The sequence below is a fragment of the Ahaetulla prasina genome, chromosome 1 (genome assembly GCF_028640845.1).
Source record: "Ahaetulla prasina isolate Xishuangbanna chromosome 1, ASM2864084v1, whole genome shotgun sequence".
Classification (NCBI taxonomy): Eukaryota; Metazoa; Chordata; class Lepidosauria; order Squamata; family Colubridae; genus Ahaetulla; species Ahaetulla prasina.
In genome coordinates this window covers 103019170-103035467 of record NC_080539.1, presented here as the reverse complement: position 1 = coordinate 103035467, position 16298 = coordinate 103019170, and the positions used below count along the sequence as shown (strand labels likewise).

At 39.9% G+C, this 16298-nt stretch overlaps 1 protein-coding gene across 2 annotated transcripts in view; it reads left to right on the top strand.

Moving 5' to 3' along the window:
- ARFGEF3 (ARFGEF family member 3) overlaps nucleotides 1-14963 on the top strand; it is a 91519-nt gene extending 76556 nt beyond the window's left edge. The window contains exons 30-34 of one of the 2 annotated variants that reach the window (XM_058170891.1): nucleotides 963-1065; nucleotides 3450-3581; nucleotides 4661-4791; nucleotides 6993-7107; nucleotides 9645-14963. In XM_058170891.1, the coding sequence (XP_058026874.1) occupies nucleotides 963-1065; nucleotides 3450-3581; nucleotides 4661-4791; nucleotides 6993-7107; nucleotides 9645-9836 (673 nt within the window). In that variant the 3' untranslated portion in view covers nucleotides 9837-14963. Of the gene's footprint in view, nucleotides 1-962; nucleotides 1066-3449; nucleotides 3582-4660; nucleotides 4792-6992; nucleotides 8221-9644 lie in introns of both variants that reach the window. The other variant, XM_058170881.1, reaches the window with a different exon arrangement.
- Nucleotides 14964-16298: the final 1335 nt, after the last annotated feature.

The following is a 16298-nucleotide window of genomic DNA, read 5'->3' as shown; positions in this document are numbered from 1 at the left end:
GATAAAGACTCAATACTTTGATAGCACATAAATCTCTTCACAATTCTCTGACCTAGCTGGCAGTTCAATAAGGACTGTTATCTGATTGTCGACTGAATGGATGGAATCCAATAGTCATCTTCTAATAACTGAATAATTCAACAATTAGTATGAGAAGTCCACCTTTTGCCTGTGTAGACTTTTGTACATCTTCTGTACAACTGTTCTGAAGAGTTGGGGAACTCCCTGAAGAAATTTTAAGACTGTGAAGAGGGGAGAAGTTAACAGATTAACAGAGTTGGAAGGGACCTCGTAGGTCCTCCAATCCAACCCCCCCCCCGCCCAAGCAGGAGACCCTACACCATTTCTGACAAATGGCAGTCCAATCTCTTCTTGAAAGCTTCCAGTGATGAAGCTTCCACAACCTCTGAAGGCAAGCTGTTCCATTGGTTGATTGTTCTCACTGTCAGAAAATGTCTCCTTATTTCTAGGCTGAATCAATCCTTGATCAGTTTTCATCCATTATTCCTTGTCTGGCCTTTGGGTGTCTTGGAAAATAGCTTGACCTCTTCCTCTCTGTGGCAGCCCATCAAATATTGGAACACTGCTATCATGTTTCCCCTGGTCCTTCTCTTCACTAGACTAGCCATGCCCAGTTCCTGTAACCATTCTTCATATGTTTTAGTCTCCAGTCCCCTAATCATCTAGTCAGGGGTCTCCAACCTTGGCAACTTTAACCCTGAAGGACTTCAACTCCCAGAATTCCCCAGCCAGCAAAGCTGGGATTCTGGGAGGAATTCTGGGAGTTGAAGTCCTCCAGGCTTAAAGTTGCCAAGGTTGGAGACCCATGATCTAGGTTGCTCTTCTTGCACTTTTTCTAGAGTCTCGTTGAAAGAGTACAAGCAGATTCCAGTGGTCGTTAGATCATACCCAAATGATAATCAGATTTCTGTATCTTCCACCATCTTGTGCCTTCTCTACAGATATGTTCTAGTCACAGCTGGTCCTGTTTTTACTGAAGAAATGTGGCGTCTGGCATGTTGTGCCTTAGAGGATGCTTTTTCAACTACTCTTGAACCAGTGAAGGTATAGCCTATTTGATTTTAGCTATTTTAGTTAGCATTTTCTTAAATGGGTTCTTTCGGGGGGAGCGGTGCATGTGCATAAATGTGCTTACAGTTATTTATTCATACACACATTATTTCTTCCCACATACAGAATTTTATGAATACTGATGTGGCAGAATTGTTTCTTTGAACTCACAATTTCACAGAGATAGGGGTGCTCTTGGGATCACCATAATGTACGAATGTGGGCCCTCTTTTCACTAGAAGCCATGCTCAGTAGTCTCCAAAAGGGGGAAGTCTATACAAGTTTATGCAATTTTTTAAAAAAACCCTAGATATCTTATAGTGATTAACATAAACTAAATAAGTCAGAAAACCCAGTGGATAAAAAATGCTTATAATTATAAATAAGAACATAAAATTAATTCAATTCTTCTATTTTTAATTATTATTTTTATTTTTACATTTTATTGATATTTGTTAAAAAAAAAGTACACAGAAAATAAGTTACTGCCAAAAACACACACACACAAAAATAAATGTTTAAAAAGATAATATAGTTCCATCCAATTGATATTAAATTAATATTAAATTATGAAGTATGTTATTTACAATTAAAATAGAAACAAAAAGCCTTACGAAATAATATTAATACATAAAATTAAATTAAATATGAGTGACCTAAAATATGTATGTCATTTCATTACAAAATATCAAATTACACATACAATTGTGTGTTCTTATAAAAGATTATGAAGCCTATGACAAAAAGAAAATATTTTTAAATTATAAAAATGTTTTTTTCAAAAATGGATAAATTAAATCCACTAAGCCATGATATCTGGACTGCTAATAGATTTGCACTCCCTCAATGTAATTCTCTCTCCAATGGTGCGTATAACCAAAATTCCTCAAAAATAGTCAGATTCCATTTTATTCCCTTTTATAGAATCTATACAAAGGGTGAATTCTATTCTTGAAGAGTAATCTGTAGTTACAATAGAATCCAAAGGCACCAATTAGACTTGTCAGGTGCAAGCAACCAGATCCTCTTGTAAGAGTTCGATTAACTGTTTTATTGCTCAAGCCTATACTAGGAATCTTCTCAGATTGATGGTTTGCACCTGGGTGTCATTAGATAAGGTTTGGTGGCATTCAAGAAAAGGCAGACTTCGCCCTCTTGTGCCCATGTATGGATTCCAGACTAATGGCTCATTTGACTCTTTCCCCTGGCTCAGCTAGCCTTTCTCCGACATCTTCCAATTAATTGCATAACCAGAGTATAAGCCATGTTGCTGTTGCCTTCAGTAACCTTTAGTAATGACATTACATGCTTATTAAAGATAGCTATAAGATCATCAGCATATCAGAACAATTTACCTTAGCATGCCCTTTGGCTCTGTTGTTTAATTGCTTTACAGTCAGTCCTTGACTTACAACCAGTTGCTTAGTAACGGTTTGAAGTTATGTTGGACACCCTCCCCCCACTCAAAACTACTTACCCAGTTTCAAAATTCCAACATCAGAAAACACCTTCCCCATTTTGGGTGTTCAGCAACTGGCCAGCATTTATGGCTGTTTACAGCACTCTGTGGTCACATTGACAATGGTTTTGCCAGAAACCGGCATTACCTTACAGTTTCCAGTAAAACCAATCCATAGCAAACAATGGGTTCACTTAATGACCACAGTTATAATTGCCGCAAAAAAGTTTATAAAATTGGACCAATCTATATGTTGACCTGCCTTACAACCATCATGATTATGACTATAATTGCCAAGATCAGTTACGGTGATAAGTCAAGAACTACTGTACTTCCCATTACAGTGGATGTTAGTGAACATTAGTTGCATAGCACAGCGAACCATGTTTAGTTTATGAATCTTGGTTGCCCCACCTTACAAAACATACTGAGAGCATTTGCACCAAGACAAATTCCTTGTGTGTCCAATCACACTTGGCCAATAAAAATTCTATTCTATTCTATTCTATTCTATTCTATTCTATTCTATTCTATTCTATTCTATTCTATTCTATATACCAACCAGTAGTGGTATTCACTTACCTTCGCTACTGGTTCAGAAATGTGAGTGCGCACGCCACCTCTACACATGCCCAGAGTCTTCTGCGCATGCGCAGAGCATCTGTGATGATGTCTGGTTGGGTAGGTAGAGCTTCCCGCTGCCGTCGCTACTGCTTCACCCGAACCGGTAGAATCCCACCGCTGATACCAACTCAATATCATCTATGATATGAGCTAAAATTAACTGTACTATCAGGGTTATATTGGAAAAACAGAAAAGTATGAATAACAATACTGTAGATATGAGAAGGAACTATTCAGCTTTGCAAGTTGCTTAAGATATAGTTTACTATACCGATAACATTTTGCCTCTCTGTAGAATCTGTTGGGCTATTTCCACAGCGGCTCTGAAAATCTGAGCGGTGATGCCTGTGAGATGAAAATGGCAGCTCCTTCCCTCTCCCCAAGTGCCGAAGCTGAATACTGGAGAATAAGGGCGATGGCCCAACAAGTAAACAACTTTGTTCCATACTTAAGTGGTCTGTGCACGGATGCGTTCTTATGATGTCATAATACTTCCGATAAAATCAGTGCTTAGGATTCACTAGATCAATTGGGAATTCATTTGGAGCATTTTAACCATGCTCTTGAGTTGATTTTATGTTATCAAGTCTGTAAAGATGGGTTTTTTTACATTGGTAACGTACAGGGGTGGGCTTCAAAAATTTTAGCAAGGAGTTCTCTGCCCAGTTGCTGGGTGGATGTGGCCATGGTGGACGTGGCTCTAGAGGCTTTCCTCGAGCCTCCGGGAAGGCGAAAACTGCCTCCCCAGGCTCCGGGGACCCTCTGAAGGCCGGAAACAGGCCCTTACCAAACTTCTGGTAGGCCTGTTTTTCACCCTCCCCGAGCCTCTGCACGTGCCCTGCACTTACCTGCATCCAAAACTGGCCGCATGGGGAGTCCTGGGAGGGGCGGAGCGGGGCCAGCCAGGAGTGGAATTTGGGTATTCTCTGAACTGCACAGACTCTTAGCTAGAGGTTCTCTTGAACCCCTGAGAATCCCCAGCAGCCCACCCCTGGTAACGTGACTGACTTCAGTTATCTAATGTTAATTATCCTGACATATATCTATACGATTTTATTTCTCTCTTCGTGTTTAAAGTGTCACCCTTCCGATTCAAGGGAATGTTCCCTGGACATTAATGTCTTTACTGAGTTGAATAAGTTTAGGTAGGCAAGAACAAGAAACCGTTTGAAATGAAAAAAAAATGTAATTCATTGAGTGTGGGGAGAGGAAATATCAGTTATTCTGCAGGGCTGATTTTGCCCATTGAACTCCATTTGCAATGCAGATCGAGAAGGAACTCCCTTGAGCTAAGTGAAACCATTGAGCCAACAAAAAAAAAAAAACGCTTAGGGAATATTCCACACAATAGTTCCTCTAGTCTTGCTGAAGTCCTCTATGTGAGATGGATTAAGTGAATAGGGCAAGACTCAGATTGTCTCATTTTAATTCCAGATTGCTTGCTTTGGTACTGACTTGCTGAATATCAATAAGGCAATAGCACATTGGTATGATTTTTTTCCACAGGTGTTCATGTTGGACACCCAGTGCTCCCCAAAGACACCAAATAACAAGGAAGGCTTTGAGCATGCTCAGTCTTGTCTGCTTATTATTGAACTGCCTCCTGATAAGAAGTCCAATGGCCACTCACAGAAAAGGTAAGAAACAGATTTCTAAGATTAAGCAACAAGCAAAATGAGACGGATGAAAGGCACTTTATACTCATATTCCTATTTGGATAGTTTAGTGCCTTACCGTGGAAAATAAAAAATAGTTGGAATGGGTAATTCAGTAGATCAGATGTTTCCAAACTCTGCTCTGAGTCCCTTAAATAACAAATAAATTTGTGTAAACAGAATGAATGGGGGTTGAAAAAGAAATAAATACTGGTATATCTTTTTGTCTTTAAATTTTACTCTGTACATCTTGGCATGTTCAAGCTTTGCAATAGGAACATAGACTGCAGCAAATGTTGATAGTGCAGGATTATTATTTTTTTAAGCAACTTTCTGAGTTGCTCATGACCCCAAAGTAGTGCTGACTTACAGTTTGAGAAGTCCAGCATCACATGCAGTCTTCCCTCAGAATAAGAGGGTGGTCTTGAACTTCATCAGATATCCTTGGCACCATTAAAAGGTAAAGGTAAAGGTTCCCCTCGCACATACGTGCTAGTCGTTGCCGACTCTAGGGGGCGGTGCTCATCTCCGTTTCAAAGCCAAAGAGCCAGCGCTGTCCGAAGACGTCTCCGTGGTCATGTGGCTGGCATGACTCAATGCCAAAGGCGCACGGAACGCTGTTACCTTCCCACCAAAGGTGGTCCCTATTTTTTTCTCCTTGCATTTTTACGTGCTTTCAAAACTGCTAGGTTGGCAGAAGCTGGGACAAGTAACGGGAACTCACCCCGTTACACGGCAGCACTAGGGATTCGAACCACCGAGCTGCCGACCTTTCGATCGACAAGCTCAACGTCCTAGCCCCTGAGCCACCGCGTCCCTTTGGCACCATTAGTGCATGCTTAAGATATGGACCCTCACAGCAAATCGCAGATTTGCACCTTTAATGCTGAGTTAGCCAAAGTATGTGAGAGGGAAAGGGGAATATGTGTACAGTACTATGAAACTTTTTTTTTTTTCAAGAAGCTTTGCAGAAAGCCAACAGCCGCTAAATCCAGATTTCTGGGTTAATTGTGAGCATTGGTACAAACTGAGAATTCATTGTAGGAATATAATAAATGACATTCATGCCGTCCCATTTCTCAACCTATTCTGACTGGGAGCTCATTCCTTAATTTTTTTTTTAGCAGGGATACAAATGTCCCTCTTTACAAGACTTGCTACAACCGTGGGTTTGCTGCTTGCTTATTTTGTATTCTCTTGCATGTCAATCCAGAAGTGTTTTTTCCGGTTTTGTTTTCACTTAGCCGAGTTTCTCTTTTTTCTGTCTGATTTTCCTTTATAATGCTGCAACCAATACACAGGAAACTTGGGTAAGACAGAGTTTCTTTCCTTCAGTGCAATTTCAAGCCAACATCCAAATCATGTATTTTCTTAAATGGCATTTGAGATACAGATATTTACCCACAAAAAGAATCCCCTTAGCTATTGAAGAAATTGAAATAGATATTTAAAATGAACTGCTATTCCCTAACTATCTAGTTTGAAAGGGAGAAGCTTTCCTATCTTTTAAAGACTTAATTCAGCAAGGAAGAAGGCCAATAAATACAGTTACAATTTCAGCTCTTTGAGTGAATTGCAACCTCTGTCAGATGCATTTACAAAATGCATTTTTAAAATGAAACCCTTGAAAGTTCCTGTGTATATTCCACCCTTCCCCTTTTGCCACACTGCGGTGCTCAAATATGCCATGGTGAGATATTTGCTACTTTGCTAGTAGTGAATGTGTTACCAAGGCCAACAACTTCCCTCCAGACACAATTTCTGGCACATTTCTGCAAAACTTGCACGCATGCCACAAGAGAAAATACTCCCGCCACGTTTACCTCCACACTGAACTGTGCATTTTGGCTAGCCTTTTACCTAGCGTTCCTCAGAAAGCCACGACTTTCTTTGGTGCCAGAAAATGAATGCCAGTAGTCCACCACCAGAGAGTGTTAAAACACAATGAAAGCACTATGAGCACAGCAGCGATTAACAAAGCCCGCACATTGCAAGAACAAATTGCAGGTGATAAGCAGCATTAGTTAATGATAATGTTTACAACAAAAATTTATAATGATTATGAGATGGTTATCACCTTATCACCGGAGGTTTCTTGGAGAAAAAGACTAATATGATTGAGCAATTCGAGAAACATTCATGGGGTTCTAAATTCTCTCTCTTTCTTTTTCTGCTACACAAAGTATCCCTTTCAGAACAATTGTAGTGAGCCTGCTTTCCCACCAAGTGCTGCTGCAGAATTTATACGATATTTTGTTGGAAGAATTTGTGAAAGGGCCCTCCCACACTGAAGAGAAGGTAATACAGCAATTGCCAGAAACCAAACTCTCTGGTTTCCTCAGGTACATTTCTATGCAGAACTTGGCTGTCATCTTTGACTTACTATTGGATTCCTATCGAACAGCCAGAGAGTTTGATACAAGGACCGGGCTGAAGTGCTTGCTCAAAAAGGTATCTGGCATTGGTGGGGCCGCCAACTTGTACCGCCAGTCAGCTATGAGCTTCAATATCTACTTCCATGCCTTGATCTGTGCTATTGTGACCAATCAGGAAAATATCACTGCAGAACAGGTGAAGAAAATCCTTTTTGAAGATGATGAACGGAGCACGGATTCATCCCAACAATGCTCTTCAGAAGACGAAGATATTTTTGAAGAGACTGCTCAAGTCAGCCCACCAAGGGGGAAAGAAAAGAGGCAGTGGAGGGCCAGGTTGCCATCGTTGAGTGTTCAGCCCGTGAGCAATGCAGACTGGGCTTGGCTAATCAAAAGGCTTCACAAACTCTGCATGGAGTTATGTAATAACTACATTCAGATGCATTTGGATTTGGAAAATAGTGCAGATGAGCTCCCTGTCTTCAGGGGAGACCCTGTCTTAATCCTTCCAGCTTTTCAATCAGAAATATCCATACCATCTACTGGATCCCTTTCCGGAAAAAACACCCCTTCAGAAGATGATAGAAGCCAGATTAGAGACTCCCTCACCGAAAACCTCACTCCTAAGGGAAGTACAGATATGTTGCTTCTTCCACCTTTGAGCCCCAAAATGGAGAAGAAAGACCAAGGCAGGAAAAAAGAATGGTGGGAGAGTGCTAGCAACAAAATTTACAGCATAGCAACAGATAAAACGATATCAAAACTAATGACGGAATATAAAAAAAGAAAACAGCAGCAACATAATTTGGCTAACTTCTCCAAAGAGATGAAAGCTGACAAGAAAGGGGATCCACTCGGCACAAGAGGGCCAGATTCTCCTCTCCCCCAACGGCCACAAAATCTGATTGATCAAGGCCAGATGAGGCATTCCTTTAGTGCAGGGCCAGAGATTCTGAGGCAAGAGAAGAGGCCACGCTCGGGGTCGACTGCCAGCTCATTCAGTATATCGGTCCGGGATGGGGAGGCACAAATACAGGTAAGAAAAGAGGAGGAGAAAGGAAATAAAGGGGGAAAACTTTAAATTTAGGAGACCTGCTTTTGCCTTTCATATTGGTTTCCTAATTGTTTTTTAAACACAGATCTATGATAATATAAAATAAATTGGTTTTTTAAACAAAAACCTACAATTATACGAAATATGAGATGCTTGTCACTACACGGTCTTAAGCATGTGGTATTTTTAGCAAAATGTTCAAGTGTTGTTATATACATGAAGATATACACCTACATATAAAGTGTATACATGCAGCTTCTTGGCAGAAGTGCCTTATTCCAACCTATCTCCACAGGAACACTCTGTCAATCATCTAAGTTTCTTCTGCAGCTCAGATTTTTTTGGGATTAATTCATATATCAACAAGATCCTTGTGAACCTTCCCAGAATAAGTTAATATCCAATATTTTCTGATTCCGCTTAGTTTAATTCGTTCAGTGTAGTCACCAGCTATTTCCAAACCAACTCTGGGTGACGTACAATAAAACCAACAGAATAACATTGAACACAAGAAACATGAAAAGATAAAAGAAAGAAACAGGAACCAACAGCAGATCCAGCTATCCACACTTAGGCACAATTCGGCAGGGCCTGAACCAGCCTACCCCAAGTCCCGGGAGAATATATTTAAGTGTTTCCAGGAAGTCGTCAGGTTGGGAATTACACAGATATTTGGGGTGGGCGGGGAATCTCATTCCAGAGAGCAGGTATCACAACAGAAGGCATGCTTCCAGGTCCCAGTAGATGACATTTAATTGAAGGGACCCAGAGCCTGCCAGCCATGCTGGATCGAACAGGTTGGGATGATACCACAGGAGATAGGTGATTCCTCAAGTAGTCAGGCCATATGCCATATAGAGTTTTATAAGTCATAACCGGCATCTTGCATTGTATCCAGAAGCATACCAGTAGTGCATGCAACTCAGAAAGCAGAGGAGACACAGGGACTTAGTGAGGCACTCCCATCACTGCTTATGGTGCTGCATTGTAGTCCAGTTGAACCTTCAAGGTAAATTCCAGGCAGAGCACATTGCAATAGTTATTTCCTTTTAGTTTTCCATTTCTGGCATGTTTGTCAAGTCAGCATTTTTATGCATCTTGGTATGGATCAACCTAGATATGGTACTAGAAGGTAGAAAAGGGGTTCCTAAGTGCCCCTTATTTAAACAGATTATTCTCCTTTCTTGGGTAGTTTTCACTGATAGCCCTATTATTCAACCCTGGGAAAACACTTTTCATATCGAACTGCCTTATGTTTTTACTTAACACTGATACTGTGTTTCTTCTAAAGGTGTCCTTCCTATTTTCCCTACTGTTCTATGTGCTTCCATTTGTCTTTTGCATTGTCCTAATTTATAGTTTTACTTGTTCCTTTCCCCCTTCTCTCTCTTTTTGTATTGTTTTAGGCATGGACCAACATGGTTCTGACGGTTCTTAATCAGATTCAATCCCTACCAGACCAGATCTTCATCGCTCTACAACCAGCGGTATTTCCCTGCATCAGTCAATTGACTTGCCATGTGACAGATATCCGGGTTCGTCAGGCTCTGAGAGAATGGCTAGGAAGAGTGGGCAGGGTTTATGACATCATTGTGTAGAAGACTTTGGTTGCCTTATCAAAGAGAGACTGAATCTTAGATACTTCAAGGAGCAGAAATTTAAAGTGCATTTGTTGAAAACTTGTCTATTTAAAAAACATGGTAGAAGGATGTACATCTGCCAATTTGCTAGTCAGTAATAACTAGCAAGCTCTATCCCATGCTGTTAAATCTTAAGAGCACAGTCTAGTCATACTCATAACACCAGAGAATGTAATATAGCAGAATATGACAGAGCCTTTGTATTAAATTTGAAGTCGGTATTCAGACAGGCTGATATTCAGACAGGCTGACAGGCTCAGTATGCTTGATACTACATATTTTTTAAAGAGGAAAAAAAAAGTAGTTAAAGAAGATTGCGGAGCAAGGAAAATAGCGTGGAATGGACACAGTCATGTAATAGGCCTTGTCAGAATTGACCATTGAGAATGTAATGATTGCTGAAATGTCTGTAGTACAGATTTCTTTTATGTCTTAAATGAGGCATCTGGTCCTTAAGCCATCTAAATTTAAAACAATAGTTGTACCAATGAACAGAGGAGCCCATTTATTCTAACCTTTATAAAACATCTTGGCAATGAAAACTAGGCCTCCAGACTTCGGAAGTTCTTAGGAAGTATTTCAATCTGATTATAACAGGTTTTCAGATGAGAAGTACTTACCATTTTGGAAGTATTGCACAGGCGCTATGAATTAATTCATGTTGCTATAAAGTGTCTGTCTAAAAATTGGTAGAATTGTCCAATGCTCATTTGAGAAATAAGTTTAAGTCATTTTTCTCAAATCCAAAACCAAAAATGTATTTCCTCTGTTGCGTAAATTGCAAACGCTACTTAGGTTTTCTGGTTCTATATTTTTGCTCATCCCTTCATTGGGTGTTAACGAATGCTGTGAAGTGTGTCCCAGGTTTTCTGTTTTCAGGCTTTCCATTTGTATTGCCTGGCTTCTCTGTCAGGACAAAAGAATCTGAAAATTAGTCACGTGACTAGAATATGTAGTTATCAAATTTTTGCCCTTACAACAAATCTGTAAAATAGGTCATTTTCAGAGATATTTAGTGACCTTTGTAGTTTTATGGCCAAGCAGAAATATCGTTCACTCATCATTCTTTTCTTAAGCCAAGCTGGGTGACATCCATAGCTGAAAATAAAGAAATGTAAGAAACGTTACGTTAATTATGGGACAGATTGAGTCACCACATCTATTTATTTACTACATTTATACAAAGTGCATAAATGCTTTCTCTGTATTTTCTTACGGAGAATAAAGCATAATTTTAAATATTAGTGTATAATTTAATAGGCTACTTGCAATTGAGAAAAGGATACACAAGTAAGGGAAAATATACAAGTTTATATAATATGGCCATTATATAAAAGGCAGTTCTTGTAGAAGAAAAAAGGAGAAAAATCAGTATCTAATTTGTGGGAAGCTGAGGTGATGGAGGTAGCTGGCTGGTATGGCTGTGAATAGAAGGGAAGAGCAGCCAATTAGATGTTAATTCTAGTAAGGGAACTTGGGAAAGGCAGTTGTCACCTCATCTTGCCTTCATAATAGCATTTACACCCTAACAACTTCTCACACTGAAATTGGCCACGATTGTCTTAACTCTGGACATATAGAAGGCTCAGAGAACATGTCGGTGTTTTCTGTCCCTCTATTTGACAAATAGCAGAATGACTAGAACTCCACCCACCTACCTAATTTCTTTGTAATTACCATACAGAAATATAAACTCCAAATCCCCCTGAGAGGTTGCTATATGAGGTGAGGTTGATTGCAAAAATGCAAACAAAGCACTAATATCCTCTGGTGGTTTCTCAGCCAATTCAACACCAACCCTGTTGTACATTCAGACACAAGTAGGGACTGTACACTTGAAATCACTTCTTACTGCTGACAATTTTTCCATCAGCTATATTTCCTTACAGCTGTGACCAGGGCTTAATGATCCTGGTTGGTACTCAAGAGTGAAGGAAGATAAATTCTAAATATTGGAAGCTTATAGATCAAGATACAATGGGTGGCAGAGGAGTTCAGGGGCAGATGGCAGGGGAGGCATGAGATTTTTTATCAGTGAGAAAACCAACAACACACAAGATCTGCAGAGATAGTAATTAAGCTTCTTTGGATCAGTCTGATGTGGAGCTGCTGCCATAGGAATTCAGGACACTGGTGTGAAAGTGCCTACAGGCAGCTGGTGAAGAATGAATCCCAGCTACACCAATAAAAGGGAGCTCAATTTTGAACTACTGCTAAAACTGAACAACTGGCGGTCATGTTTCACTGCTCCAAAAACGATATGTAGTATGTGAGCCCACACGCTTTCCTCTTGTCTTACATGAATGTGATCAAACTCTGCATCTGCCTTCTCTCTCTTTGTTAAGTCATTGTTGGAATATGCCCAAATGAGAGCAGTATCAGCTCTTGTATCAGCAAATGTTAGAGGTAGCAGCAAAGTATTTTGTGTGCCACGTTGGGATCAACCTTATGAGCAGTGCAGCATTGTCTGTTGTGCTAGCCTTTATTTTCAACCACAGGCATCGAACTGATTGAGTGGAAAAGCCTTAATCAGCGTGCTATAGGATGCCTTGCAGCTTGCTTGAACAGCAAACAGCCCTGTTTCCTTTGCTTCCCCGCTTTCTCGTTCAGTTAACAGAAGACTTTGAATGTACAAGTTGTGTCAGCTGCTGCTGAACTCTAGTGATTGTCTATTATGAATTATGGAATTCTTTGTCAGTGCTATGCCCTGAGATGATTGTTTGATTCTTCTATTTGTTTGTTCTTTAAGGTTTAAATAATGCTGTGTTTCTATGGTTCTTTGTGAACAGGGAATTGTTTTAGGGAAACATTTTCACATGGTGTACACCTATATTGTTTGTTAGTGAGATCTTATACACGTACTCTAGTTTGTCATTTTGAAGCATCTGTTGACTACATGGTAGCTTGAGCAGAGAGACAGACTCACCATACTCAAGATTTTTTTCATCTGTTCTCCTGAATGCTGAAAAAAAAATATTTGGATTTCAAGTGTTGTTTTTCAGTTCTATGCTGTTGGGTATTGGTTATTTGTACATGCTGTGCGTGGAATGACAAAATGCTAACATTTTGTATGTAAAAAGTGGAATAGCAAAGTGTAACAAATTTGTAGAGCCACTATTACAAAAGCAGGCAACAATTTATTATTATTTATTTCAAAGAAGGGAAGTATTACACATTCCTGCCACTACCAAGAATGACTATTGATTGTAAACCATTTCAGTTGCTGCTATCACCACAAGGGCAAGTGGTAGATACACCACAGTTCCTGCTGAAGATCATAATATGATTTATTTACTTATTTATTCAGGGTGACTGAAAGTATTACGTAACTTTCAAATGTAAGCTAGCTGAAAGTTCAGCCAAACTTAAAGAAAAGCATTCACTGGGGGCAGAAAAGGGAGAATGTGCCTCATTCTGAGGATAGGTAGATAATGTCAAGGGACGGAACTAGAGAATTAGTTTGATATTTAACTGAGAATCACTGAGTGGGAGGACAAGTTTTCTTTTTCATGGTTTCCAACTTCTGTAAACTTTTTATGGAAATACATGCCATAAAACTGGGAGACACATTTGCCTATGGTGCTTTTGGCCTTGCAAGCGAGCCATAGGTTTGTGGAGAGAGCTATTAGACCGGGGTCTCCAACCTTGGCAACTTTAAGCCTAGAGGACTTCAACTCCCAGGGAGTTGAAGTCCGCCAGGCTTAAAGTTGCCAAGGTTAGAGACCCTGCATTAGACTTCATGTGTGTGCCAATCTATCTGCCCTTTTCCATTTTTCTAAATGACCAAGCTCTTGTGAACCCAGAGCTCATGTTTGCATGTCGATCCTTCAAAGGCCCTCCTGGGTCAGGGAATTGCACTTCTCCAGCAGCACCGGCAAAAATCAGTCAGTCATACACTCAGTGGCTTGGTCTCCACACGTCTCGGAATGACGAATGGGCAGAGGACAGGGCCTTCTTCAGGGCAGAAGCTTTCACCCTATTTCACTATGCAAAGTTTGGGTTGTGATTATGGGATCTAAGATGGAATATGCACATTTAAGGAATCAGAGGGCAGTCACAGAATGTAGTTGCTCTGGATCAATTTTATTTGTTTGTGTCCATAGTGCAAAAGCAATTTATAGTGGACCCTGATTTCCATATTCTAAATATTCCCCTCCTAACAGCTGCCCATTATTTGGAGGCAGAAGTAGGAAAAACAAATGCTGGCAGAAAGTGTAGGAGTTAGAACTTTCGCACAATGCTGTTATATATATGCAGAGTTGTTGTCTGCGATGGCAGCTGGCAAGTTTTGTTTTGTACCATAACATTCGGGGTGGGGTGGGGGAATGCTCTGCCTTAACTAAAGGGAAAGTTGCTCTACCAAAATGAAAGAGGAACTTCAGTCTTCAAGCAATTTATTGATTAACCAGGTCCTACAATTATTACTTTCCCCAGACAGATCCTATGCCAAACAGTGAAATGCAACCCCCCAAAGGAGCATCTTCTCTCTTATACCAAAGATCCAATTTGTTAAAAAAAGAAAAGAAAAACAGTGATGCTTGCCACAATTGGGCTTGTATCACGAGGTAGACACGAAAAGACAGGAATCCAAACTATTTTGAAAGGGACATTTGGGGCCCCTTTCCAGCCAACCTTTACTCTTGGATGTGCATAGTCTTTGGTCAAGATATGCAATTCTCTAAGCACTTGAAGATTTGGAAGAAGGTTGGGTATAAAGAACTATGACACCAGGATGTACTGAGATCCTCAAAGGGTCCTCACAGTTTGTTGTCTTTGGATTTGTAATATGGTGGCCGATGAAAGCCTATAAGGAATATCTGTTGACAAAATGTCTAGATCCTGCCATAGCTTTCCTTGTGCTCTTAAAAATAACTCCCCTAAACCCGCTTCTTTTATCGGTATATTTGGGGAGACAAGAGGGAGGGACATACCTGAACCATTTCTCTCGTGTGTATGTTCAAGAACAGTTCATTGTAAGCCACTTTGCAAAATGTATTTTGTGTATATTTTGTTCAGAGGGAATTCTTAAAGGAGGATATTTTAAAATGAATCATAATTATTTGTGTTGCTTGTGTTATCGAATAAAGAAACTACAAAAAAAGTAAAGCAAGCGTGGAACTTTTATTTATTTAAATGAAATTTAAATTTTATTTGGAAAGTTCAGAAGTACAGAACAAAAATGCTGCTGAATACGATAATTACGGTAGTTGTGTCCCCTTAATTTTGGAATAATTATCTTTTTTATCCTGTTCAGACAAGTGACTTGAATACCCACAGTTGTCATTCTGAAAATACGATCATGCCAAATCTAAAAGGTTAACAGAAAATTGTTGGCAAGTAATTTTTCTGTTATTTTCCTTAATTCATCTTTAAAGACTGTGTAAACATTTCAAGCGTGAGTGTTCCAACTGCACTAATGAGCAATTTTATTTTCATGAATGACTCTGTCTGAGAGACTCCATATAGGAACATACCCTTCTTAATCCATTTAGACTAGAGTCTTAGACTTTCCGGTATTGCAATAATTGAACTTGTAAGAAATGTTTCAGGGAAGAACTGGGCCAAAGAATCTTTTCATCCCTGTTCCTTTTGGTACTTGGCTGTGAATTCTCAGAAGATCCAACTTGGAACAGAACAAAAGGCTGTCTTTGCTTTGTCTTTTGCCTAAAGGTGACAGGTCCTTAAAAATATTGTGGCCCACTCAGAGAAACAGCAACACTGGCAGCTGTCAGATAGTGGCATGGCAGCTATTTTGGCAGTCCTTCTTTAATCATCAGTTGCTGCACAGCAGACAATTTTACTTTGCTTTCTCAGCTTGGCCCTGTGGTCCTACAGTGCTGTGTATTGACCAAGCCTAGAAGACGTTGCTATAGGGTAGGGGTCTGCAAACTTGGCTCTTTTAAGACTTTTTCCTATTGTCTGCATTGCTCTGATGACTTTAGTTGAGCTCATTATGAAGTGACTTTGTGATCACTGCCTGACAGTTCTGCCCAAGAAAGAAATTACAATAAAATGTCCATTGTACCTATTAGGGTTTATCAAATGGATTTCTAGAGTAATGAGCTGAACTTATTGATTACAAGTAATGAAAACTGTCATTAGTCAATTCCCATGATTGAGCTGCAGTGGCGTGATCTTGAGATGGCTGTACAGTGGTCCTTTCGTGCATTAGAGGTTGGAACTAGAGAGGAAGGGTTTAAATTGCCTCTCCTTTATTGCTATGATCCTTTTATAGTGATTGATATTTGCATTCTGATCATTGTTCTTTGCTGCGGTAAAAGAATTCCAGGCACTCTGACAAAAATCATGGTGAAAGCCTGAAAGCATAGAATATGCTGCCCAAGCAACACTTAACTATAGCCCTCAACTCCTCAATGTCATTCGGATGCTATCTACTTGCCCAGAGGGGATGTAATGAAT